General features: G+C 39.8%; 2 protein-coding genes across 3 annotated transcripts; one reads left to right on the top strand and one right to left on the bottom strand.

The window, feature by feature from the left end:
• Positions 1-647: 647 nt before the first annotated feature.
• On the top strand, positions 648-19,332 carry LOC135475094 (uncharacterized). The gene is made up of 19 exons (XM_064754835.1): positions 648-894; positions 1,974-2,122; positions 2,646-2,753; positions 3,597-3,753; positions 5,037-5,088; positions 5,479-5,662; positions 6,440-6,501; positions 6,705-6,838; positions 7,261-7,398; positions 7,705-7,876; positions 8,112-8,222; positions 9,054-9,269; positions 9,628-9,853; positions 10,853-11,049; positions 12,273-12,363; positions 13,326-13,454; positions 16,133-16,222; positions 17,148-17,327; positions 19,082-19,332. Exons 1-19 carry the CDS (start codon positions 695-697, stop codon positions 19,186-19,188), a joined length of 2,703 nt encoding a protein of 900 aa, XP_064610905.1. The 5' UTR covers positions 648-694; the 3' UTR covers positions 19,189-19,332.
• Positions 19,333-20,304: 972 nt separating this feature from the next.
• Positions 20,305-25,849, bottom strand: LOC135475233 (sulfotransferase 1C4-like). 2 transcript variants are annotated; one of them, XM_064755047.1, is made up of 6 exons: positions 25,792-25,849; positions 23,361-23,535; positions 22,200-22,520; positions 21,670-21,773; positions 21,297-21,474; positions 20,305-20,647 (listed from the first exon to the last, which is right to left on the bottom strand). In XM_064755047.1, exons 2-6 carry the CDS (start codon positions 23,524-23,526, stop codon positions 20,535-20,537), a joined length of 882 nt encoding a protein of 293 aa, XP_064611117.1. In that variant the 5' UTR covers positions 23,527-23,535; positions 25,792-25,849; the 3' UTR covers positions 20,305-20,534. The 2 variants fall into 2 exon arrangements, with proteins under 2 accessions (XP_064611117.1, XP_064611118.1); XM_064755048.1 differs by lacking the exon at positions 25,792-25,849 and having other exon boundaries at positions 23,361-23,594.

Raw genomic sequence — 25,849 nt, 5'->3', positions numbered from 1 at the left:
TTGATATTCAAAAGACCAATTTTTTACTATTCATCAAAAGTACGCCTTAAAAAGACCAGACACATAGGCCCAACCCATAGCTGTACTATTTATTTTGTTAAAATAATCCCGAAACGTATTCCAGAAGTTACTAAATAACCCGCAGTATGATTCAACTTTACTGCAGATGTTGAACGGCAACATGTACCTTGTGAAACGTATATAAATATTTGGGCTATTCTAATAATATAGCAAACATTTGATTGAATTTAGGCTGATCCATGGATCTGATCTGATGTGAAATCTCCCGGTCGGTATATTCTCTTGAAACACACAAACACGTGTGCCACCACCAGAACCCACACACACATGCGCACGCGTACACTGGAATCTTTGAGTGGGAAAGCGACGGTCCATTTGTTCATTTGTATCTGTTCATGCCACCATACATGCAGACCTATCTGCGAACCTCCCACACAAACCATGGTGTTGTTTAGAGTACAGTATTGGAACGTCACTGTGCCATATGGCGTAGAGGTCAGAAACCTCTGCCGTTATCTGTGTCAGGGACGCAAACTGTGTGTATTAAAACATATGCCTGACTCTTCCATACCCCCCCCCCCCCACCCAAAAAAAAAACACATAACAGTAAATTTGAAGAAAGTGTTCAACCCATAGTGTATATGAGAGAAGAAACTGTTGCTATAATAGGACAATGGGATCGATGGCGGCCTGTCAGCCTTTAATTCTAGGGTATGTCCTGACACTGTTAATCACGGTTCAAGCCCAGGAATTGTTGAAAAATCCCGGGTTTGAGAGTGCGGATTTCCACAACAACTGGAACTGTTGGGAATGCCATATGGAGAGCCGATCAGAGAGTTTTGGGGGACATGCCAGTGTTGGTGTTACCAACAGGTATATAGTGTTCGATTTTGCACGTTTGTTTTGTTTGTTGGTGAACCTTGATTTCTCTTACCACATATTTTCAGACAAATAGGTATGGAGCAAATCATGCGATCCCCTCTATTCACGCCTTTAATCAATGTCTTTAGGCAATCCTGGGGATTTCATTTAATGATGGATTTTCTCAGAGGTTTAATGTATGTTAGATTTGAATAAATCATTAATTTGTACAGGTTTTTCACATCGGCAGCACGTAAAAAAAAGATAACGAAGTACTACGTGTAAATGTAAACAACTGCTCAACGAGTCAATTGCAAATTACAATACATGCTGTATATATACGTAAGATAAATGTTTGATAAAATAAGGTCGAGTGAGTGAGTTAGTGAGTGCTTGGGGTTTAACGTCGTACTCAACAATTTTTCAGTCATATAACGACGAAGGAATCCTTAGGGTGCATGTACGTGTAATGTGCCTCCTTGTACCAGAACGGATTTCCACCGCTCTTTTACCAACTGTGCTATCCGGGCCGGTCAAATAAGGTCGAAGAAGGATGGCTAAATAATTAATTGAAAATGCCAGCTCCTGTTTCAGGAATGTTTCCGAAACTAAATATTTAAAGTCCTGCATGTAGTATAGATTTTGTATTTTGTGAATTCATTATACGATATATTGGAGATAATTGTTTAGTTGTTGACAACTGATTAATACAAGTATCTAAAATGTCAATGAATACCTCAAATAATACACACAAACAGGAAAATCAAGAAACAGTTTCTCTATCAAGTACCTTTTTCCAATTTGTAAAAATATGGTTTTTAGAGGCTGACAAATGGATTTCTGAATGGTGCATATATGAATTATAAAGTCTGCCCATGGCTACCCTCATGATTGCAGCCGATACCTGTTCATTTGAAAGTTATACGTTCACTTGTATCGGAAATCTATGATTGAGAACCTTTTCGAGACGCTTTATGTCTATAAATCGCCAGATATATTGTGATGTTTTCTTCCACGTCAAAACATCTACGAAAATTGTAATTCTGTTAATATAGAAGGGTTCTGACATGATTTAATATCATCTGTCGTAGATCCCATGAATACCGAGGCCTGCAGCAGGATATTCACATCACTGCCGGTCAGAGGTATCAGTTCAATGCGCATGTCAAGCTACTCAATGATGTTCCGGGTCAAGTGTACCAAATTATGTTGGTCACTATTGGAGTCACGTGGCAAAACGGTATACATAATATAATTTTCAATTTTCGTGATGATTTGCATTTTTAGTTATACCAAGGCCTTAATATATGAGTATTTATCAAAAATGAAATGAGCTCGAGGAAAAGCTGCAAAGTATAATTATATGTTGAATGTATTGGCCAAGGACTATATCCAGAGCCAAGCATTAGTTGAAATGATCAATATATGTAATTGTAACGCGTATAGATACACTTACATGTAGGCCAATATGATGTAGTCAATCCGATGTTATTCTAAAAAAAATTTACAAGTAATAGATAAACAGGTCTACGTTGTAGAGAGCAAGGTAATATTTAAAGTTTAAATCACACGTGTAGGCCCTAAGTCATTTTGTAGACAGACTGATACATTTTTTTGCACATTTATATACCTCAGGATGGTTCAAAGGAATCAGCTTACATGGCGTATACATATATACGTTACGTTATATATACGTCACACATTTTCCCATTTGCTCCGAGTCAAAGAAATGAGGTTTTAAGAGGAATTATCCTATTTTTCAGGTCACCATGAGAACCTGAAAATAGCAGCAACTCATTTTCTGCGCGTGAAAGTTGGTTGGCAGCGATTGGCTGGAGACGTCCACATACCGCTGGACAAGAACAGGGGAGGTAAGCGCATCCATAAAATATTTTTGACAGGAAAAGTGAAAATCAAGTCATTGCACGAAGCTGTTCAAACTACCCTTATCTACAACACGAAATCCATGTAAAGTCCTGACAGTTTGATTTATGGATGATAAGCCCCAACAGGTGTGGAAAGAAATCTTTGTTGAATTCAATGTACATATACAGTATTATGAATAATAAGGTCTAGTCAACTCAGTTGAAATCAGTTTCCTTTAGATCAACGTTCTTAATTGTTGTGAATATCATAATGATTTTGTTAGATTTACAACCGCAACTATACCTTAACCCATTAAACTTTTATTACATATAAGACGTGATTGAATACAATTTGAACGCGTTATAATTTACGGTTTGAGAGATTGAAGTATAGCAGTTATGAGACAGGGCCTCATCGCTTAGCGAGACCTCCGTAGCCGAAGTGGTTAACGTACCAGCGTAGCGCAATGACGCATGCAGTAGCCTCTCACCAAAGCGATCGCTGCGAGTTCAGGCCCAGGTCATGGTGACTTCCTCTTCGGTCGTGAGTGGGAAGGATTGCTAGCAGTCGGGTTTTGCCCGGTTTCCTCCCACCATAATGTTTACCGCCGTTGTATTAGCCAAGGATCTCGGCTGTGATCTTTCAGCGGTCCGCCTGTATCAATGTATACAAGCCACCCTTATAAGCCGCCGAGGTCTCCGGCTAAGTGAAATGTTCTTGATTATACGGCGTAAAATACCAGTCAAATCACCACCAAGCCTACTTGTATCAGAGTAGCCATTTAGACTGGCGTTTTCCAATTTAAATAAATATATAAAGATCATTTTAATTTGCGTTTTTACGTCTAGCTGTGAAGAGCGCTTGGATACGAATCGATGGTCCGGATGCTAAGGTGGGTTACCTGGTGGACGACACAAGTCTGACACTGGTACAAGAGGACTCGAATTGGAGGACGCAGGCTGATTACAGGATTGAACTATTCCGCAAAAGTCCCGTAACTCTGAAGTTAGTATAACTTAACAAAATGATACCACATCACAGTGTTATGTGATGTATACTTATTCCAGGTATGACGTTCCTGTTTTCGGACCCCTATATCTAGCTACTTAATGGTACAACACACACCCCTGTACATAAAATATAAAATAAAATAAAATATAAAATAAAACTATGCAACAGTACCTTTTCCCGTGGGTGGTAAAATACACTTACATGACATCCCATGGACGGAGCCTCTGGGTTTTCTTGCAAAACCCACGTATTCAGATATGTAATAGGCCTACCCTGGCACTTACGTGTAGTTGCCGAGTCGGTTAACTCTCAGATCAAGCAACACGAGAGTACAGCGACAGTTACGGTGGGAAACAGCCCCCAAAGTGTCGGATCGACGGCAAGGAACGTTTACCGCATCTTCACACGCACATTAAAACTTTCCTATTGCGTAAATTTATTTCAACCAAGTGATCCTTATAACCAAATAACTTGTTCTGAGTCTCGCCGAATCAAAAACAATCCATAAACAACCGCTCAGATTCATAAAATATGAATCGCAAGACTCATTCGTATTAGGGAATTTGAATTCCAATTTATTGGTGTTTCTGAAATGATATCTCGGTTTAACGACTTCGTGCCCTAATTTTATACTATGAAAACCCTATTTTCCGGAGATTATTGAGCATGATGCATGGAAATTTTATCATTTACCTAACGATTCTATTAGACTAACAGGATATTATGTTGAATATGACACAGTATTATGTTACAATGACAGAATACATTCTAGCGTCAGTCAGACAACAGACTCTCTGTTAAAATTAACAAATTAATTTTTTTTTCAGTGGGTGCAAGTGGTACATCTTTATCAAATTGGACCCTGAAACATACGAGAGTAAATTTCTTAAATTCGAAATTGTTGTTGGCTAAAGTGGTTTATAGGCCTATTCCGTTATATGAATTGATATTACAGGAAGCCATCAATTTTGTACTTCCGTCAAGTGAGATATTTATGTGACATGCTTGATGGAGTGTTTTGTGTTTGGTCTATTCTTTTGTATTATAGGGGAATGCTATATATTATATTGAGTGTATTTTATACCTCAAATGAATAAATATTTTACATCTCAGTCGTAAGGTAAACAAACCCTATATAGGAACGCAATTCCTAAATTAGGAACGTTAAATAATTTTAATGTAGAAGGCCCGTCAAAATGAGCTGTGTGTCGTTTTGGCTTAGGCCTATATCAGTGAAATTTTATGTCTATAATATTAATTATATTTTGGTGTTTCAGGGTGCAAATAGAGCACGCTTCCGCAGATGACGCCAAAAACCTGGAAGTAGAGGTTTGGAGAATTATATTCCGCTAATCCATTCCAAACATTCAAATGATATGTACATTTTACAGAGGCCACAAGTGTACATATTTGTTTTATATGAAAATTTTAAGGCTGTTATACACTGCCATTTACTATTTGAAAATACACATCACGTGATACGACAATATTTTACTACCACATGTACTACTACATGTTGGCAAGTGATTACATATTTTATAATATTATTCTATTAGCTCCTGCTTCAATAACATATGTACACCCCCCTCCCCCCCCCCCCCTGTAACTTGCACCATGGCTGCGACGCAATTAGGTAAAACAAAATCGCAGTGATGTTAAAATGAGTTTATTATATACCTTTGTTTAGTGAAGTGGTAACCGTTACTGTCTCTATTTTAGGTGGTGCAAAAAAGACACAAGTTTGGGTTTGGATCAGCCTTAACAGCCCGATACTTCATTGATCCCACATACACGAAATATGCAGAGACGTTTTTTGAATTGTTTGAATGGGCAGTGCTAGGCTTACAGTTAAAATGGCCGGCCGTGGAAAAATTCCAGGGATGTATATTTCTTTTGAAAAGAAGTGATTTTATTTACTTTGCACATATACTTAATAATATTCCATCGGAACTCTTATGAACCCTAGCCACCTCGCCAGTTTCTTGATAAATTTTTGAAAGCCTTCTTCCGATTCACGGGGGAGCTATTCGGAAATTCGCACACAGTCGTATTAGTCAAGACCCGAGGTGAGGGTTCAAATCCATTCAAGGAGAGAACTTTTCCAAGAACTTTTCTCTCTTTTTCCCATTGTTCATGGCACCTTGATGGCAAGAAGTGACCAACAGCGCTCTATTATGTGGCCTAGCATGAAATTCGGTGCAGACTGCTTGCCCTCCACCAGTTTGACGAATGTCAAACGTGGATTAGATGCTTCGGCATTTCGGTTTCCTCCACCCAGGAAACTGGCCACCATCGTATATATGTAAACATACTCCGTAAGTGTGATATTAAAGAACAGTGAAATACAAGCAAAGAAAAAATCATAGACAACGGGTTAACAGTTTCAAGTGAACATTTATTTGCTTGATTGCTGTTTTACGCCGTATTCAAGAATATTTCACCAGCATTATGGTGGGAAGAAACCACACAGCCTCCGGGGAAGCCCACGACCATTCTTCAGTGAAGAGCTTTGGTCTCAAGAGACACACATGAAAGATAAAATCCCAACGAAGCTGGGACGTATTTCTCAAAGTAAGGGTAAACCAAGTTGATTGTACCTATATACCATGACATCACCATTTCAAGACACATGTTGTCATCATAGTGGTTACAATGAACGTAGCCTCCGATTGCTCTTTAGGATTAGACCCTCATAATGTGTTTAAATGGAAGTTGTGCATTGCTACATACACACGGACTAATGTAAGGAGCATATGGGATAGAGTTACCCTTTCGATTTTCAAATCAACGGTCTTTTGAACTACCAAGGACACCCCCCTCCCATCTCTCCCACCCTTTTGAATAGCCAGCACAATCTACCCTATTACCCTGCGCTGAATTCATTCAAATGAAAGTCCAGTAATTACAATAAAAGTGTGAAAACAAGAACACCAAGCTCGATGTAGCATATCGGAATACTTTTTGTTTCTCTTTACGATCAGTGTTATTGTTACGATACGATTATTGTCTTTAAATCCATACAGAATCATTCAGATTTCACATTGGCCCAACGCGCGATCGAGATGCTTCATGAGAGAGGGTAAGATTTTCTGACTAAGTCTAATATATACATATTAAAGAGGCTATACCGGAGATTTTTGGAAAAATTTCCAAATTCGCTGTTTGAATCAAATTGTCCTTATTTACTAAGAACAGTTCGATTTATTTCATTTCAGTAAATACCAAAAGTTAAAATGATTCTGAAGTTTGACACAGTTATAATTTTAGGCTATTATAAAGCGAAAATTATTTTGGAGAGACTGGAATTTTTTTATGTTACTGTGTATAATCAGTTAATATTGGATCAGAATTTTCCACTTTGTTGTGGGAAATGTCTCAAATGGTTTAAGTCGAAAAGCCGAGATGACAGGTTTACACTCCTATTCTTCAAGTATAATAGCTCCCCGGTGTGTAGAAGTGTTTGTGATCACATGCAATTTATATCTGAGCGTGCATCTTCAGTGTTCCAGTAAGAGGACATAACATTTTGTGGTCAAAATCAAAACGAACTCCCAAATGGTTGCTGGAACTTCCCAAGTCGCAGATTTGGCCAACGGCTCAACGTCATCTGAAAGAAACCGTTGAAGCAATGAAGGGGAAGTGAGTTATGTTGTTTATTTCCATGTATTACAGCTCTTCTTTCACACACCATAATTGCTCCTGCGTCTTGAAAATGTTGTAAGGCGATGTTGTGTTAGCTATGACCGAATTCAAAACACATTATAAGTTCAATTGCGATAAAAAAACAGCAATCTTCCCTTTGAACACAATAAGCTCTTTTCACATCGCCTGTTTTATGTAAAGCTAAAATAACTCCTAAATGTGTGTGACACGTCACTAGCTCACGCCCGTCCTAACACATCATTTAATAGCTCACCACTAGTATACTTCATGTTTTGTTGACAGAGTTGTTCACTGGGATGTGTACAACGAGATCTTCCAGTCACATTTCTATGAGGAAATTACTGGAGACATACACATCTCTTACCAGATGTATGAGGAAACTCACAAGTACGACCCGGGGGTCAAGCTTTTCCTCAACGAACAGTGGGCCGTCAGCACAGGCATGATCACCGAAGTGAGTCCACGCGCTCAGTGGGGAACGATGTTACTAAAGAAAATACACAAGACCATTTTATTTTTGTGTAACACTTTAGTGATTTAATGAAAAGGGCATTGGGCTTACAGGACAATAACGAGATACCGAAATAATTCAGCGATATAAAGGCCAAATTAATAAATCTGTCAATCCATATGACAATTTTGTGAAACGATTTGTAAAGTTAATGCTGTATCCTCCTTTTCCATTCCAGGCTTACAGGCTGTGGGCCAAGAAAATGTTGGCCGCTAATGTTCCTCTCCATCGACTTGGCGTCCAGAGCCACTTTAATTATGAGATGCCGCCAGATCCTACAATGATGAAGGTACGGTGACGTCGGCTTCATATTCTCTCACAGCTAAGAATATAAATGTTTATGGAAAAGTTTCTACCAAGTTTAGGAAAGATTTCTTCTGGGAATCTTGCATTTTAGAGGCTTACCATCCATACCACGATGTAAGTTAAAAAGTACAGTGTAGTTTGACATTCGACATTTTGACATACTGGGAAATTTGCTTATATTCTACATTTCCCTGTTGCTGGAAAATTTGTCCTTTTACATTAACCGGGAGAATCTTTTAAACAACGTTGTCACGTTATAAGTTAGTTTTAAATGACTTTTTTGAAGAAGTAAAAGTATGGAACTGTAAAGGTTTGATGTCTTTACAGCAGAGAGTCCTCAGTTGTTTCTCTGTTGTTTTTCACGACACTTTAAGACCATTTCACGCAGAGTCAGGCTTATGAATACAGACATCGTGAACCTATACAGGAGAAATCTTTGAACCACGAAAGAGACGTACACGTACATGTACTTCCGGGTTAAAGTCTTCCAATATCAGAATTCGAGTACCTAGTGTGATTTGTGTTCAGAACCATTTACAATGGTAACCTATGCAGTTCATACAGTATGAATATTTATTTATTTATTTGATTTCACTTATACAGTATGAATAGGCACATGTGTAAACAACACAGGTATGCGTGGCAAGCTGCTTCGCTACTTTATCTCTAATTATATACAATGCAGACAGGTTAAATTTGTAATTATTTTGTACGTATGCTTATGGATGAATACCACAACCTCCTTGTCGCTGGCTACACGTGCTGGCCTAAGTTACATGTAACAAGGCTTCGGTAAAATGTGCACTGTTAACAGCGGCGCCTTGACCGATTGATGGATGTTGGACTCCCGATTTGGATCACCGAGATGGATTTTGTAACGAAGGATCGATTCAAGATGGCCGATTGGTATGAAACGGCGTATCGGTTATACTTCAGCCACCCGGCTGTAGAGGGCATTCTCATCTGGGGATTTTGGAATGAAGACCACTGGCGACCAGACGCTGCTTTTGTTGAGGGCGATGGCTTTACTGTAAATGTGACCATGTTTTCTTTTTTATAATTATTTAATGATGGTTTAATAAGCTTATACCGATGTGTAATGGCAGATATACTAACTGTATACTTTATGTACTTTTCACCTTAACTAGCAGTTAGTCTACTTTGGTTGAATGCACGAGAAATCAGATCAATCAATCAAATTTCGATATCCTATGGTCGTTTTGTGGATTTTAGCCAAAACTGATAATAGTAGATTAAAGGAAGAAAATGTTCACAAGTTTTGATGAAAATTATACTTTGCTTAACCTTAGAGATAAACAAAACTATTCTTTTAAAAATATTTGCTAAACTGATAAAATATGAACACTTGAACATGAATCATGCTGTAGCTAACGGAAGCAGGACGGAGGTACAAACAGTTGATGGCCAACTGGACGACTCACCTCAACTATAAACTGTTATCCCCGTCCGAAAACACATTCCACTTCCGTGGTTTCCATGGAGAGTATGACGTAATAGTGAAGAAACATGGCCATCCAATCAAACTACAGTCTTTCAGTTTGAACAAGGGCGCCATGACTGTGGTGGTTAAAGCTGATAATACAGCAGCGCAGAGTGAGTATTTGGGATGTGATCCAGATTTGTATAATAAACAGAAAGTCACGAAATGGAGCTATTCACTGACTTTTCACTTTTTCTTGAAGGCTTACACAACTGGGGCGTCGTTTAATAATCGCGTTTGCAGAAGTGTTAAATGACATCAGAAATAATGGACTTCTGATGTCATATATACATATGCTATTTTCCATTATGAAACTTATAATATATGATATAAGACACTTTGATCTACATGTGATACAATAACATGGCTTGTTGTCCATACATCGGGTTACGTGCACATCATGGCTGAGCCATTACCTCACGGCATTGCATACTTCAGATGACTTCGGAAATACATATAACATATTTAACCAGTTAAAAATTTAAAACCGAGTATTCCTTTAAGGCGTCAAAGCCCAAAACATTGAAAATGTAAAAAAAAAATATAAATAAATAAAATAAAAAAATTTAAAAAATTTGATGCCCAAACCAGGTTTTTAGCCTCAGAGCTCGGGAACCGTTATGTACAAGCACACTTACTTACTCACGATAATTTATAAGATCACGTTTTTCAAGGTCATCAGGGAAAATCATAAATTTAATTGCATGCCTGCGGAGAATTTCTAAGTATGTAATATTTTTCATTTCTACAGAGCATGTCTTAGAATCAAAAATGTTTCAGGGAAAGCGAGATCCCAGTATTTTTGTTTGAAAACCTCAAAACTGGTTTTGGTTTCCAGGAATCAATGTTTTGGCAGTGAGGGAAAGTTGTAATTTCTTAACCTGGCATTAAGCCGGTGATGGCTGACAGAATGAAACACTGAAATTACCATCACATAAAGAACCATTCCCATACCTCCTGTCCACACTCAAAATGGAGTGTCCCAATTACTCGCTCACGCCCAGTGCTTACTTTGATGTGTCTCAGTATATATGGGGAGAGTAGTTTTCATCCGTGTGTCAGTCCATTGTGAAGCATCGTCCTACTCCGTCTGTTATGTTTTGTTCATACAGTCGCTCTGGCCACGCCTCCCCCTCTCCAGTCCGTCCATACCGAACCGTTTGCCCTACCGGTAGAGTCGATGGGGAAGGTGGGGGAGCTGAGTTGTATCACTCGCTGGTCCGAGCCGTCAGAGGTCGGCAACGATAAATCCACATCAGTCACGTGTCACGCGGACGAGATTATCACGGATTGCGGGAGTATTATAGCTGTAAGTTCATTCATTCATGATCACTAAAATATGAGTACACAAGCCTCACTCAAAGTAAAAATTAGATGTAATGAGGTGTGTGTATTTGTATATATTTATTTGATTGGTGTTTTACGCGGTAATCAAAAATATTTCACCTACACGGCGACTATCAGTAGTATGGTATGAGAAACCGGACAGACCCCGAAGGAAATCCACAACCTCTTTGGATCCCATGTATACCAAGCCGCTGGTGTGAAGGCTGTGATCTGTTATGACCCTCTTTTAAGCATGTGTACCCACATCAGTCTATTTCGAGAACTTCGATGAAAGGAGCCACGTGATTATAAAAATTTTGTTTCTATTACTGCTGTCTCCGATCTGCTCATTCATATGGGCAAGGTTGGTTCAAACACCCCGAGAAAGAAAGGGATTTCTTCTGTGGGTCAAGCATGATGCTTTTACATCGACGTCCACGTGGAAAATGAAATATTGCGCAATAATATTGACGACATCTATACACGTTCAATTATACTGATCACTCATCAGTGAAAATCAACTGAGATTTGATTTCTTATATAATACTGACATCAGTATTTTGGGCCTCAGTGTTTCATATAGACGCTCAACATTACTGTCAATATTGAATATTGATGAAATATTGATGAAAATATTGAGTGTGTGTTGGCCGGTTAGCAAAAAGTGTTCCTTGAAATCCCGTCTAAAGCTGCTAGTGAATTAGTACATGGAGCTGGAGTCTTACAAGGAATTCGAAAGTTTGTAAAATTCTACTTCAGGTCATCCATGACCCATTTTGGAATCAAAGGGCACACGAGATTTTAAAGCTGTAAATTCGTTGTAAAAATCTAAACATAGTCCATAATGCGATCAAGAATGGAATAAGTAAATAAATAAGCAAACAAATAATGCAGTCGGATGAGACTTGGACTTGGACTTTTGCTCTTCTTGCTGGAGCGTATATGATCAGCTTTACATTAAATCACGACACTACCTGCAATATAAAAACCAATATTAAAAAAGCAACTTTCGGATCTTATTGAAGTGATATATGGATATATGTCTATCTGACAGACTAGAATACCAGTACTATAAGGTGACGTTCGCAATGTATCCAACAAGCAACGATGTAACAGAATGGAATTATTTACAAGAATTTCATCTCGATGAAGCCTAATTTTGTATGTACTCGTATTCTTACTCCAATGAATACTCTTGAATTGTAGGAATACAGCAAGAACAGAGACGGAGAGTATCTCCAATGGGTGCATGGTCACGTGGCCTGCGTTGGTCAAAATGGCGCCGGTTCCAAAAGCCGTAAGTATAATTTCCAGTCTGAAATAACTTCAGTGAACATCTTACACAATTTTATTCCAGAGAATTTGTAACTTTGGTGTCGTAACAAGTGCAGGATTTTCAGGTATCAACAGAAGAGGATTAGAATCTCGTACATATCAGCTTCGTGGTAAAACAATAAATGCTGTGCTAGCAGTTGAAGTGTCTATTTTCACGGAAATAAGCAAAGCTGTTACATAGGTACTAACATTTCACTTGAACTTGCCAGTTTTACAGCAACATGTAAACGGCGACTTTATATCAGTATCAATTTACAAACTATTGCAAATAAAACTCCAGCACACAGAATAAATAATCCCCATTTTTTTAAACAACGAGTAGCATGATTCTCTTTCCAAAAATCACTGTTTAATTTTGGGGAAAACATGCAACAGGCGTTTTTTTCTACACACAGGAAACATTTCTTGAGACATGCAACATCATAAAAAATATAATTACTAACCCCAAAATATGATTTGTCCGTTTGTAAAACAGGTTTTGGAGCTTTTTTTTTACATTTTCTACAGTTACGATAAGTTTTCTTCAAAAGATGACATGATTTTGAACGTGGAATCATATATGCTGTTCCGAGGCTGCTGAACATAATACAAACAACCGAATACCACGAGCTTCCCATGGAACATGGATTAGATGAAGTTAATGTTGCCCTTGACCCAGTTCCTTAAGGCCATAATACAGGTTGTTTGTCGTAAAGTTTTGACAATGGTGTTTTCCATGTTTTTCAGCATTTGTTTCCATGGTATAGATACCGACGGCTTTGTTCAAGATATCTTTGTATAGTGGCACACCTTGGAATTTAATTCTGAGATATATTAACAAGCACGCCAACGTGACAATTAACTCTTCCCTGCTGAACCAAAATGCATCGCGCGTGGATAATAACGCAATTGTGCAGTTTGTCTATGTGTTTTCTTACATTGTAGCTGTGTATGCAGCAGCCAGGTGCTGCAGATTATCCGGCATGCATTGCACGTATCTTCGAAGTGGCTTTTCCGGTGCGGGTTTTGATGATCAGATTGAGGCCAGATGTCCACTTGGTAACCATGTGCTAGGTAAATACACATAATCTTAATACAAAATAATCTTAAAACAATACAAGAATGGTCCATAGCTATTATTTGCTATTAATAATAGCTATGGACCATTCTTGCTGTGAACTGTGTGGGGTCAAAAATGCCTTACCGTACCTTTTCTCCACCCAACAGCATATGAGAAGTAACTTGACTGCAGCTTAAACTATTGTTTTAGTTAGGCTTAAAATTTTGACTTATTAGAAGTCCCGGTCAGTGTTATACAGCCATTCGTGAAACTCGTGTTAATGTAAAACAGCGTACACAATTTTCATGTAGTACTCTCGTACTTTCGTCATGCCCGTTTAATCCTTACAATTTTGAGAATAGGTGTTCTCTTGTGAAGAGATCAAGAAGTCCTTCAAAACTGAAAGTAAGTTTTAGAACACCAGTCTTTTAAAGCGAACTGATGAATGTATGCACACCATTTTTACAGACTTAATGGGCTGGTTTTTCTTCATTAGGATGAACGTTTTACACATCCCCTACAGAGATATGGATTGTTTTTTCTTATTAGGATGCACGTCCTACACATCTCCCACAGAGATATGGATTGTTTTTCTCATTAGGTTGCTGGTCCTACACATCTCCCACAGAGATATGGATTGTTTTTTCTCATTAGGTTGCACGCCCTACACATCTCCTACAGAGATATGGATTGTTTTTTCTTATTAGGATGCACGTCCTACACATCTCCCACAGAGATATGGATTGTTTTTTCCCATTAGGTTGCACGTCCTACACATTTCCCACAGAGATATGGATTGTTTTTTCATTGGGTTGCATGTCTTACATATACTACAGAGATATGGATTATTTTTTCCCATTAGGGTGCACGTCCTACACATACTACAGAGGTATGGATTGTTTTTTCATTAGGTTGCACGTCCTAAATGTCCTAAAGAGATATGGATTTTTTTCATTAGTATGCACGCCCTACACATAAACTGACGGCCAAAAGAAACTTTACGACTCCGTGGGTTAAATTTAACCAACCTTTTCAGCAAATTAATACCAAATTAATACAAAGAAGAAAGTTGAAAAATCACGTGACCCATGGATACGTTAAAACCGTTACACACAGTGTGCTGGATTTGCACACTGACTAAAAACCATCACAGTAATGCCTCGCTTGACTCCAGAACAACGCGAGAGGTCCCTGGGTATGGTATCCATGGGAACCACCCATCCGCACATTGCTAGGACCTTCGCCTGCTCTCATGTAACTGTGTCAAACTTGATGCAACGTTACAGACACCCAGGGCAGACATTCGACAGGCCAAGAACAGACAGTCCTAGGGTAACTACGCCCAGAGAAGACCGGTACCTGCGCACCTTATACCTGAGGAACCGCGTGACAGTGACATCATTGTCAATCAATGCCTTAGGTCACGGGGTCAGTCGGCAGACCGTGTCCAGGCGACACATGGCTCACGGAATTAGGGCCTATTCGACCATTCAGAGGGCAGTTGTTGACAGCCGAACATCGTCGCCAGAGGATGCGATGGGCTCGAATTGTACGCCGTTGGCAGCGACGTCATTGCCAACGTGTTGTTTTCACGGATGAAAGCCGCTTCTGCCTTTTTCGAGCCGATGGCAGACAGCCAGTTTAAGGTCGAAGATGCGTCCAGGAGGTGGTACCGTTTGGTGGCGGCAGCGTGATGGTGTGTAGTGGGATTTGTGGAGAGGAACGGACACCACTGGTCATCATCTACGGGAACAGCTCAACGTTACGTGGATAAAATTCTACGCCCTGTTGTCCTGCCATTCCTTCAACAGCAGGCACGTGGTATCCTGTACCAGCATGACAACGCCAGACCCCATACAGCTCGAGTTGTGCAGAACTTCCTGGACGCCAAAGACGTCAACGTCTTGCCGTGGCCTGCACGTTCCCCAGATATGTCCCCGATAGAACGATATGTCCTGCCATTCCTTCAACAGCAGGCAAGTGGTGTCCTGTACCAGCATGACAACGCCAGACCCCATACAGCTCGAGTTGTGCAGAACTTCCTGGACGCCAAAGACGTCAACGTCTTGCCGTGGCCTGCACGTTCCCCAGATATGTCCCCCATAGAACATCTTTGGGATATCATGGGTCGTCGAATAAGACAACGGCCACACTTTGCAGCCAACCGACGAGAACTGGCGTTCGGTCTCCAAGATGAATGGCAACGAATCCCACGTCACCTCGTCAAACGACTGACTTTTTCTATGCGTCGGAGAGTTTTTGTATTGATAAAAATCAACTTTTTGTATACTCTGCCCATTGTTAACCAAGATGGAATGGCTATTTTTCTACCCCTACTCTGTTTGTTAATTTGTAAAATGATTTGAGGCCTGCTCTGTCCGTTCTTATTCAAGACTTTCAATATCTTAAGTCATTGGTCTTTTCAACATATTAAACTTCAGTCATCCTGTGTTTTGCTTTGGCAAAATAAATTGATTTGAACTCTTTGTAAAGTTTCTTTTGGCCGTCAGTTTATTACAGAGATATAGATTGTTTTTCCTTTAGGTTGCACGTCCGACATGTACTAACGAGATATGGATTGTTTTTAATTAGGGTGCACGTCCTATACATACTACAGAGATATGCTTTGGTTGTCATTAGAATGCACGTCCAACACACACACACTACAGAGATATGTATTGGTTTTCATCAGGATGTACGTCGTACACATACTACAGAGATATGGATGGTTCATTTCCCTCCCCCACAGGCTGTGTGGCTCAGAACGACGGCACTCTAGGCGGTAAGCTGTATTTAAGGTGTATTTTAGAGTGGGATAAGATCATAAGCACAAAGAGACTATGGTTATTTTGGGCCGCTTTGGTGTCTTAATCGTTAGAGCGTGCGCCTCGAAGTCGGGCAATACCAAAGACCCTAGAAATGGTCTCGCTTGGCGCTTAGCGCTGAGAAGTTAGAGAAAGGAAAAATGAAAGGTTGACCCGGCGTCAGTATAATGTCGCAGAATGGGGTGTCATGTATGATGACATGCACGGTGTCTTCTTCATGATACTTCAGTAACGGCAGCAATTTGGCGGAATGGACTCGGCATGCCACAAGAAGACACAGTGTATATACACCTAATGACTCCTTGTAGTCATCTGAATGAAAAATTCTTAAGTACATTAACATCAAGCATACATACTGTGGCTATTTTCATTCATCAGAAAATAAGGGAATTTTATTCACTGACGGCATGACCTGTTTATCGAGCAAGCCCTGATAGTGAGACACAGTATTATTTATTTATTCATTTATTTATTTGATTGGTGTTGTACTAAAGAATATTCTTATTTGACGGCAAGCACTATGGTGAGAGGAAAGCGGGCAGAACCTAGGGGAAACCCACGACCATTCGCAGGTTGCTGGAAAACCTTTCCACAAAGGCACACAATATGTGTGTTACTTAATCATTTGACCTAAATGATTTGTTACTTTATGAAACGAAACAAAAGGCGTTTCCTACGTGTTTGCCAACAAGAGTGCCATATGCGAACTCGCTATATCAGATTTAATGAGCTGGACGTGAATGTGCTTAATAGAGTGTTTTGTCAGAATCCCTTGTCAGTAAATGGAACTTATTTCTTGTGTTAAGTTTTCTTTTTTAACACTTGATATTTTATTTTAAACATGCTTCCATCTTGTCCCCAAGTACGGTTTAATTGGCACAGGTGTTCAAGCTTCTGCGGCGTGCTGCACCGCACCGAAACTGGAATGCATGGTGAAATATTCAGTCAGGAGCGAGGTGTATCAAAGTGCGCATGTCTCGACCGAGTGTCCTTCCGGTTTTATGATGATGGGTTGTAGCGTGTACTCAGAGTTTGGCGAAACTGGTGGCAGCTACATCACACGTATGTTTAACCTTCTTAATACATTTGCAATCAATTTTTATATTTCGTGTGGTGGAGGAACATTGTAGTGTGAAATATTTACTATCATGTACTTTAAAAGCAAAATATGTTTTCTAACAAAACAGTCCACAAAAAATACAAAATGACCATACACACGGCCTTTGGAATGAGAAACCCTGGTTCCATTCCGATTCGGGTCGTGTGTAAAATTGCCTATCAATGGAGTTCAAGACCCGCTAGACCCATGCACCAGTTTTTGGTGTCTTCAGCATGTGATACCAGTGAAGCAACACTATACAGGTATATTTCCATGCACTTTGTAACATATCCGTTCAATTACGAAGGTAGTGCCATCGACATCTAACGGGAATAATGCTCAAACGACGCTAAACACTGACAGAAACACAATACCAAACATATACTAAGAATATCCAAGAAAGAACTTCTTTAAAGTTAGTTGAGCTTGGTGGAAGTCCGGAATAAATACAGTTTCTGTTTGACTTAGGTCACTGGAGCTTGATTTGAGTCCCGTCTTACCACATTAAAAGCGTTGTATTTTACTAGCATATCGATAAGTAAGCTAACACATGTACTATACGCTTCGAGTTTAAAATTCTGTAGTGATCATGCTCAGAAATACATTTCATCGAAACTGGGATTAAGAGACTATCTTAATCTCAGATCGAAATAACATTCTCCGTCTCTGTCAGCAGGCTGAGGAGACGTTGACCTGCATTAAAAATCATTCTCTCACGATTGATTTCGAACACTGTATCGCCTTTATCCAGGAGAGATTTCAATTAAATCTGTCATCCAAAAGCGTTGTCGAGGTCCACACTGTTAGTGTTGCCGTTTCTATCAGCCTGGCGCATATATTTTGTTCATGAGAATGAGATTAGGAGAAAAACAAAAAGTAAGAATGAATAGAGATGAACTAGACTTGAACCTAAGACCGCTAGCTGTTAGGCAACGTATAATGGACCTAGTACTGAAACCGGTGAAAAGAAGAACACATTGTTTTCAAATTATTGTACCTTTTGATTTACTGCTGATAGCCCAGAAGCCGACAAAAAGGAGGCATTGTTACAAATTTCTTTCATGACAGTATGCTACTCTGAACCTATGATCCTATGTTAAGGAAATGGGAAGGGGCTTGCAGGTCCAGACTTTTCCAGTCCCAGTTTCCAGAATTCAAAAATCATCCACCAAAGAAAGGCGAGATGTGATCTATTCAAAATGGCGGATATCCGGAAGTAAACTGAACGCGATGCATTTTACAGTGTTGGGATATGTACCATACATAAAACTTGTGTCTAAGAGTTCTGTAATTTTCTATTTTTGTTTATTGCCTCCCTTTAAATGTTGAAACTTACGGTAAAAACTGTAACCGTATTTGGATTCAGTGCACAAAGTTACACATAGCCAAATTTGCATCAGCCTATGATACAACTAGCGAGAAAATGAGTATGTATTGAAAAATGGGAATCCTAACTTGCGCACAGAAATCAAACCTTATTACGATTTAAGTAGGGCAAATATTATGCCATGTTCAAGTCTAGCTCATGCATACTGGATTCTTCTCCAGCTGTACATGGGAAGGTATGCAGCAACCTGTGAGTGGTCGTGGGTTTCCCCCGGGCCCTGTCCGGTTTCCTCCGACCATAATGCTGGTCGTCGTCCTGTAAGTGAAATATTCTTGAAATGTTCTTTACCAATGAAATAAAAAAATAAATCAGTAGCGATTTCCTTTACAGATCAGCCAAATAGCCACCAAAGATGCATCGCCATTAACGGAAGTTTCAAAGGGGTGAAGTCCCGTGGGGTACGAGCTGTTGCCACTTGTTGTCGCCAGAGAAAATAAACAATACATAACTGTTAATTTGGAAAATTTCAGACCAAGATTTAAAATATTAGAATAATTTACAAAATAAACTAGATTTTACGGGGCTTAGGTTTGGTAATAACCCATGTGATGTGACAGTGAGTGGATGGTGTAACAGAAAGTGGTCCCCAATAAATAGATACACATGTATACATGCTTTCTTCGTGTCACTACTACGAGTTTTCGGCGCCTGTTTGGAGAGAATCACACTTAAGCATGACACGCATTTCGAATGAACTGAACCAATTATTCCACGTTTCCAAATGTCTGCAACATTGTACACCACTTTAATATTAATGTTCTTTCACTACTTGTAATAAAACTAGGTTTTCATGGCGAATTTATATCCCGTGGATTCCTTTGTCTTGGTTAAAACCAGATAACTCAGCAGCACCGAGTCAGGCAGAAGAACCATCTTGTTCTCCACTGACCACCTAAGTTTTTAATGTGGGTGGGCATGAGCCTCTATTACCTTGTGTTTATTTATTTATGTGATCACGATCCCAACCGAGCAGCGTGAACATAATCTCAAACGAGTAGCGTAGGACCATAATCTCAGCCAAGTAGCGTAGACAATGATCTCAACCGAGTAGCGTGAACAATCTCAACTCAGTAGCGTGAACAATGATCTCAACGGAGTAGCGTGTACATGCCGAATACCGTGAACACGATCTCAACAGAGCAGCGTGAACACGATCTAAACCGAATAGCGTGAACATAATCTCAGCCGAGTAGCGTGAAACATGATTACCACCGAGTAGCGTGAACATGATTTCAACCGAGTTGCGTGAACGCAGTCTCAACTGAGTAGCGTGAGCACGATTTTAACCCAGAAGTGTGAACACGATCTAAATTTGAACTGAGTAGTACTTAAACTGTAACTGTTCATGGTTCATGATTAACGTGCATGCTTATATCGTTCCTCAACTTAAAAAATGTTCAATTGCATGACAATCGCATCATTTTTTGTTGTTGTCACAAATTCAAATTTGAAAGTATAACTGTTTATGATTCGTGATTATCGTATGCACGTTCACTGTTCGTCAGCTTACAAAAAGTTAAATCGCATGACAATCATATCATATTTCCGTTATATCACAGATGTTCACATCTGAAACAAAAAAGGATGGTTCATGGTTATCATGTATGGAACACCCAACACATGACAATCATATCATATTTCCGTTATATCACAGATGTTCACATGTTGAACTGTGTTCATTATTCGTGATTATCGTATGTACATGTAGGTACACTGTTCTTCAGCTTATACAGTTCAAGCGCATGACATATTACACGTTTTAGTTACATGTATAACACAAATGTCACATATACCCTTCAAATTTAAAACTGTAATCCTTCATCTCTTTATTGTACTCCTCATCAAACCTCTCATTTTGAGCCACAGTGAAGTGAGACTTCCAGTCGCCAACCATTCCTAGAAACAGAAACCAAGAATAAGCCTTTTGCGGCTAAAGGGTTTGTACATTAATTATTTCTACCATGATCAGGGAGTTCTAGTATAAGTGTATAGTATGACCGGATTCCTTGCAACTGGGCTTGTTTTATTATTATTGTCACAAAACGGTTGTGGCTACTGTACATATCAGTCCCATATCGGCTGATCCCAAAACTGAATCATTTATAGCAATGTCTGTTTGACACGTCATGTCGATGACGACAGAAAGGACGCCTCAATCAAACACAGTGCATTAGTATCGAGTATACCTTTTCTTGATTGGGTCTCCATGGCCGAGGTGGTTAACGCGTCAACGCGCCGCACAGACCCAGGAGCCTCTCACCAATGCGATCGCTGTGAGTTCAAGTCCAGCTCATGCTGGCTTCCTCACTAGCCGTAGGTGGGAAGGTCTGCCAGTAACCTGCTCTGCCCTGTCCCCCCGCCCCCCCCCCCCCCCCATTATAACGCTGACCGCCGTCGTACTAGTGAAGTATTCTTGACTGCGGCATTCGCTGAATTGTGTATATCTGCCTGTATGCTTCAAGTGGGAACCTTCATCAGTAACTTGCCAGGGGTCGTGCCGTCTGTACTTACAAGTGAATCGTACTTCCTTGATTTGTGTGATTACCTTTTCTGAATATAGGATGATCGTTCCCGTCTAGCGGTACATTTAGGTTCTTTTGAGGCTGCATTCTTTCTTTTTTCATTATGTGAAACCTGCACTTTTCTGCTACCTTGTCTCTATAACTCGGTTCACAGGATACATCTAAGAACTTTGCCATTTTCTCCACTTCTCTGGGCAGATCCTATGAAAGTATATGGGAAACTGATGATAGTATACACTTATAGTTTCATGTACATTACGTTTTATAACAAAAGGAGCAACTTCCGGCAGGGAATAGACTTCACCGTTTTTGTCTCTCTATTATGTTTAAGATACTGATGACAAAATAATTAGTTTGAATGATTTATGAGGAAATGTGAATATGGATAATTTATACCTGCTTCATTTCTTCAAAATACAGTCTTAGGACAGGGATTTGAGGATTCTCTGCGAAGAACCTTTCGTATTGTTTTGTCCACTGAAACCACGTTCCATAATCATCTGTGATTGAAAAACCATGCAGCATCAGAATGTTGAGGTAATGCTACAAGACTAAAAAATGTGCTATATACTCAATTGTGAGTTACATCAACGGTCCAAGTCTGAAAATTTCAGTTTTGTCTCTTTGACGTTAATTACTTTAGCTTTTGGTACGGTATTTTTGCAGACATCTACACAATGAAAAGAGGAAGTCACAAGCTTGACTTCTTGGGAACACTTTGTCGCGGACAGGGGAACTTTACCGGAGTTTAACTTTGATAAATATGCTAACAGCAGACCATGTGCAGAGATTTGATTTTGCATTCATTAAGGAGCTGTATTTGAAATACCTGGTCATAAAATTGAAGACTATTGGAGGCCCTTGTTATTTATTATTTATTTTTCAGCGTAATCTCCCGGAGGGAAAATGTGTTAGGATTTACTTACTTTTCCCGTTCATTAGCAGCTCGAAGTATCCATTCCAATCACCCTGGTAGCTATACAGCTTTATCTTGGTCGTGTGATGGAAAAATGACACGAAAATATCCTTAGGGTTTCTCTGTACGAAAATCACTTTACATTTCCTCTTGATGAGATCTTTGGGGTAAAACTCTGGCGGGAGATGTGTGTTAAGCAGACGGACGGACGGTAGGGCGGCCAGCGAGTCACCGGTCACCGCTTCCAGCATACTCTGATCTTTATAACGTGTGGAGATTTGACCGTCTCCTGTGTATAGCATATTGCTGATCTCCCAGGTCCAGTGAGTACCTTAAGGAACAGTCAAGCAGATTTATTGACTTGATTGATTGAGGACGCATGTTTCTGACGTCGGGTAAAGTTTCTAAACATAAAATCTGTGCTCAAATCCCCAATACACGGGTACATGCGGTAGGTATTTTGTGATTTAGGTACAACGGGGTACATTATTGCGGTGCAGTTTGTGTCCGCTGCTAAAGGTGACTTAACTACAATAGCGGTTATGTTGAATTTGTAACAAAAGAATACTACAATTTTGACAAAAATAAGCTTTTTAAATTTTTGCAGGGTCGCATTTTCCAGTACACATTATGCATTTTTCGTCAAAAAGTTGTGATACTGAGGTGTTATACCCTTATACACCTGATAACATATTGAGTTATTGTTGTGATACTGAGGTGTTATACTTTATACACCTGATAACATATTGAGTTATTGTCGTGATACTGAGGTGTTATACCTCATACACCTGATAACATATTCAGTTATTGTTGTGACACTGAAGTGTTATACCTTATACACCTGACAGCATATTCAGTTATTTTTCTGATACTGAGGTGTTATTCTCCATATCAAGAATATTTCACTAACACATATTAACTGAAAACAGATTTATGAGATGAGGTAGCCAGACACAAACCCGCAGCGCCTATTGCCACCCAAAGTCATAAGCTACCACGTCAATTTCAAAACAACTCACAGACAAGCATCCGCCATATTTGCACTGGGAACCTTATCTATGAGTTGGATTCCCTTAGCATTTCCTTATATGGATTTTTATAATTTACAGGTATTTCATTCACTTTTACGAAAGCATTTTTCATGGACTAAGATTGATGACCTATTTCTTACCGGCCTTAGGATAGGTGAGAATCATCACGTCATCATTTCTAGCTGGAAGGTTTGGTAACTCTTTCAGGATCTGTCCAATGCCCGGGAATGCTGGGTAATATTTGCCGTTGAACTCGTAAAGATGAATCAAATGTCCGGACTGGTCAGCCAACTGTACTGGTGGCATGACGCACTCCTGCCATAGAAATTACAGAACGAATCACATGACTTTCACATACGAACATACGAACGCTCCTCGCGACCAATCCAACTTACTGGAGTTCACAACAATCAGGAAAGTCATGTACACAGGTACGTCTTAAACAAAATTAAATAAATTATAATAATTACAATTGACGTCATCATCTCCTGTAATGTTAAAAGTACCCTATGCCTGTGTACATAGACGATCTCCAACGAGTGACCCTGTAGTATGAAATTTATTAAACGAAAGTTTTGACCAGAGTTTTTGAGCGTACTGACATTTCCACGGCACGTGTGACTACAGTCTACATTTCTTCGGACGACTGTGGGGACTGGATTACCCTAATACGACGGTATTAAGCGGGTGGAAATTCTTTATTTTTATTGTGGTTGTGGATATGGATGTTGAGGACTCCACCCGAGGTCGGCCCCTGACGACTGGTGCACTTGACCTGATTTCATCTCCGTCTCCTTGTACTTACCTGTCGGTGATAGGGTTCATTAAGGTGATGAACTACGTACGGAGATTTGCCTCCTTAAACGTGTACATACCTGTCGGTGTTAGGGTTCATTAAGGTGATGAACTACGTACGGAGATTTGTCTCCTTAAATGTGTACATACCTGTTGGTGATAGGGTTCATTAAGGTGATGAACTACGTACGAAGATTTGTCTCCTTAAATGTACATACCTGTCAGTGATACGGTTCATTAAGGTGATGAACTACGCACGGATATATGTCTCCTTCAATGTACATACCTGTCAGTGATACGGTTCATTAATGTGACGAACTACGCACGGATATATGTCTCTTTAAATGTACGTACCTGTCGGTGTTTGGGTCAATCAATGATATATATTTACATGTAGCGGCATCATATTCACTTCGACACCGGCATCAGCATCTGTGATATTAGAATATTTTTTATTTTTATTGTGGTTGTGGATATGGATGTTGAGGACTCCACCCGAGGTCGGCCCCTGAAGACTGGTGCACTTGACCTGATTTCATCTCCGTCTCCTTGTACTTACCTGTCGGTGATAGGGTTCATTAAGGTGATGAACTACGTACGGAGATTTGCCTCCTTAAACGTGTACATACCTGTCGGTGTTAGGGTTCATTAAGGTGATGAACTACGTACGGAGATTTGTCTCCTTAAATGTGTACATACCTGTTGGTGATAGGGTTCATTAAGGTGATGAACTACGTACGAAGATTTGTCTCCTTAAATGTACATACCTGTCAGTGATACGGTTCATTAAGGTGATGAACTACGCACGGATATATGTCTCCTTCAATGTACATACCTGTCAGTGATACGGTTCATTAATGTGACGAACTACGCACGGATATATGTCTCTTTAAATGTACGTACCTGTCGGTGTTTGGGTCAATCAATGATATATATTTACATGTAGCGGCATCATATTCACTTCGACACCGGCATCAGTATCTGTGATATTAGAATTACTCATTTCATGCCGAAGTTATGTCTCATCTCTTTGATTTACCCCAACCTATTCTTGTTGAATAATACTAATTGCACCAAATACTAAGATTACTAATTTTAAGATCTAAGACTGAACCCTACAACCACTATGACAAACAGGCCGAGTGACTCTGGCATTCTATATACGGAGATGTTTTACGTAAGTAGATCTCTGACAACAGAACACGAACGAATGCCACGTCCTCCGTCTGAGGAGAGTACAGGTCATTGTCCAGTCTACATTTAACACACCTTTGGCCTGTACCGATAATCTTTACCGACAACAACGGGTAATTCCCGTGTGCGACTCGACTCAGTCCCATGTTATACCACTGATCAGTACATTACTAAACACCCCCATGTAGACTTATGCCCATGCATACGGCGATGGTGAGCATTACCGGCCGAGTAAGGAGGAGCCTACGCTTCAAATTACCTATGTAGGCCCTACAGGTAATTTCCCAAACCCATATTGGCTGTGGTGCTTTGATTGTAAATGTGCGTGTAGGCCTACAGGAAAGAGTAAAGTTAAGCGGTCCCAGGCCAAGCCAATCAACTGTAGTCGTACAAAAAGAGGCGGTCCTTGAATCCATAGAGATGCGTAGCCCACGTTTTCACACTGATCGTTAACTGACGTCGAGCATTTCCCTCGAACGGCTAAACAATAGGCCTGTTTGACCCATATTAACATGGAGGCCATCGGTGTCTGCAGTGCGAATTACTTACTGATCCTCATTTGTCTCCATTTATTCGACTTACTTGTTGCACTCTACCGTTGATCACATGGACTTCGTTTCACGGTAAGGGCGGATTTCTT

This window comes from Liolophura sinensis, chromosome 9 (assembly GCF_032854445.1).
Source record: "Liolophura sinensis isolate JHLJ2023 chromosome 9, CUHK_Ljap_v2, whole genome shotgun sequence".
Lineage (NCBI taxonomy): Eukaryota > Metazoa > Mollusca > Polyplacophora > Chitonida > Chitonidae > Liolophura > Liolophura sinensis.
Note: the sequence above shows the minus strand (reverse complement) of the source record. Positions and strands in the feature narration are given on the sequence as shown.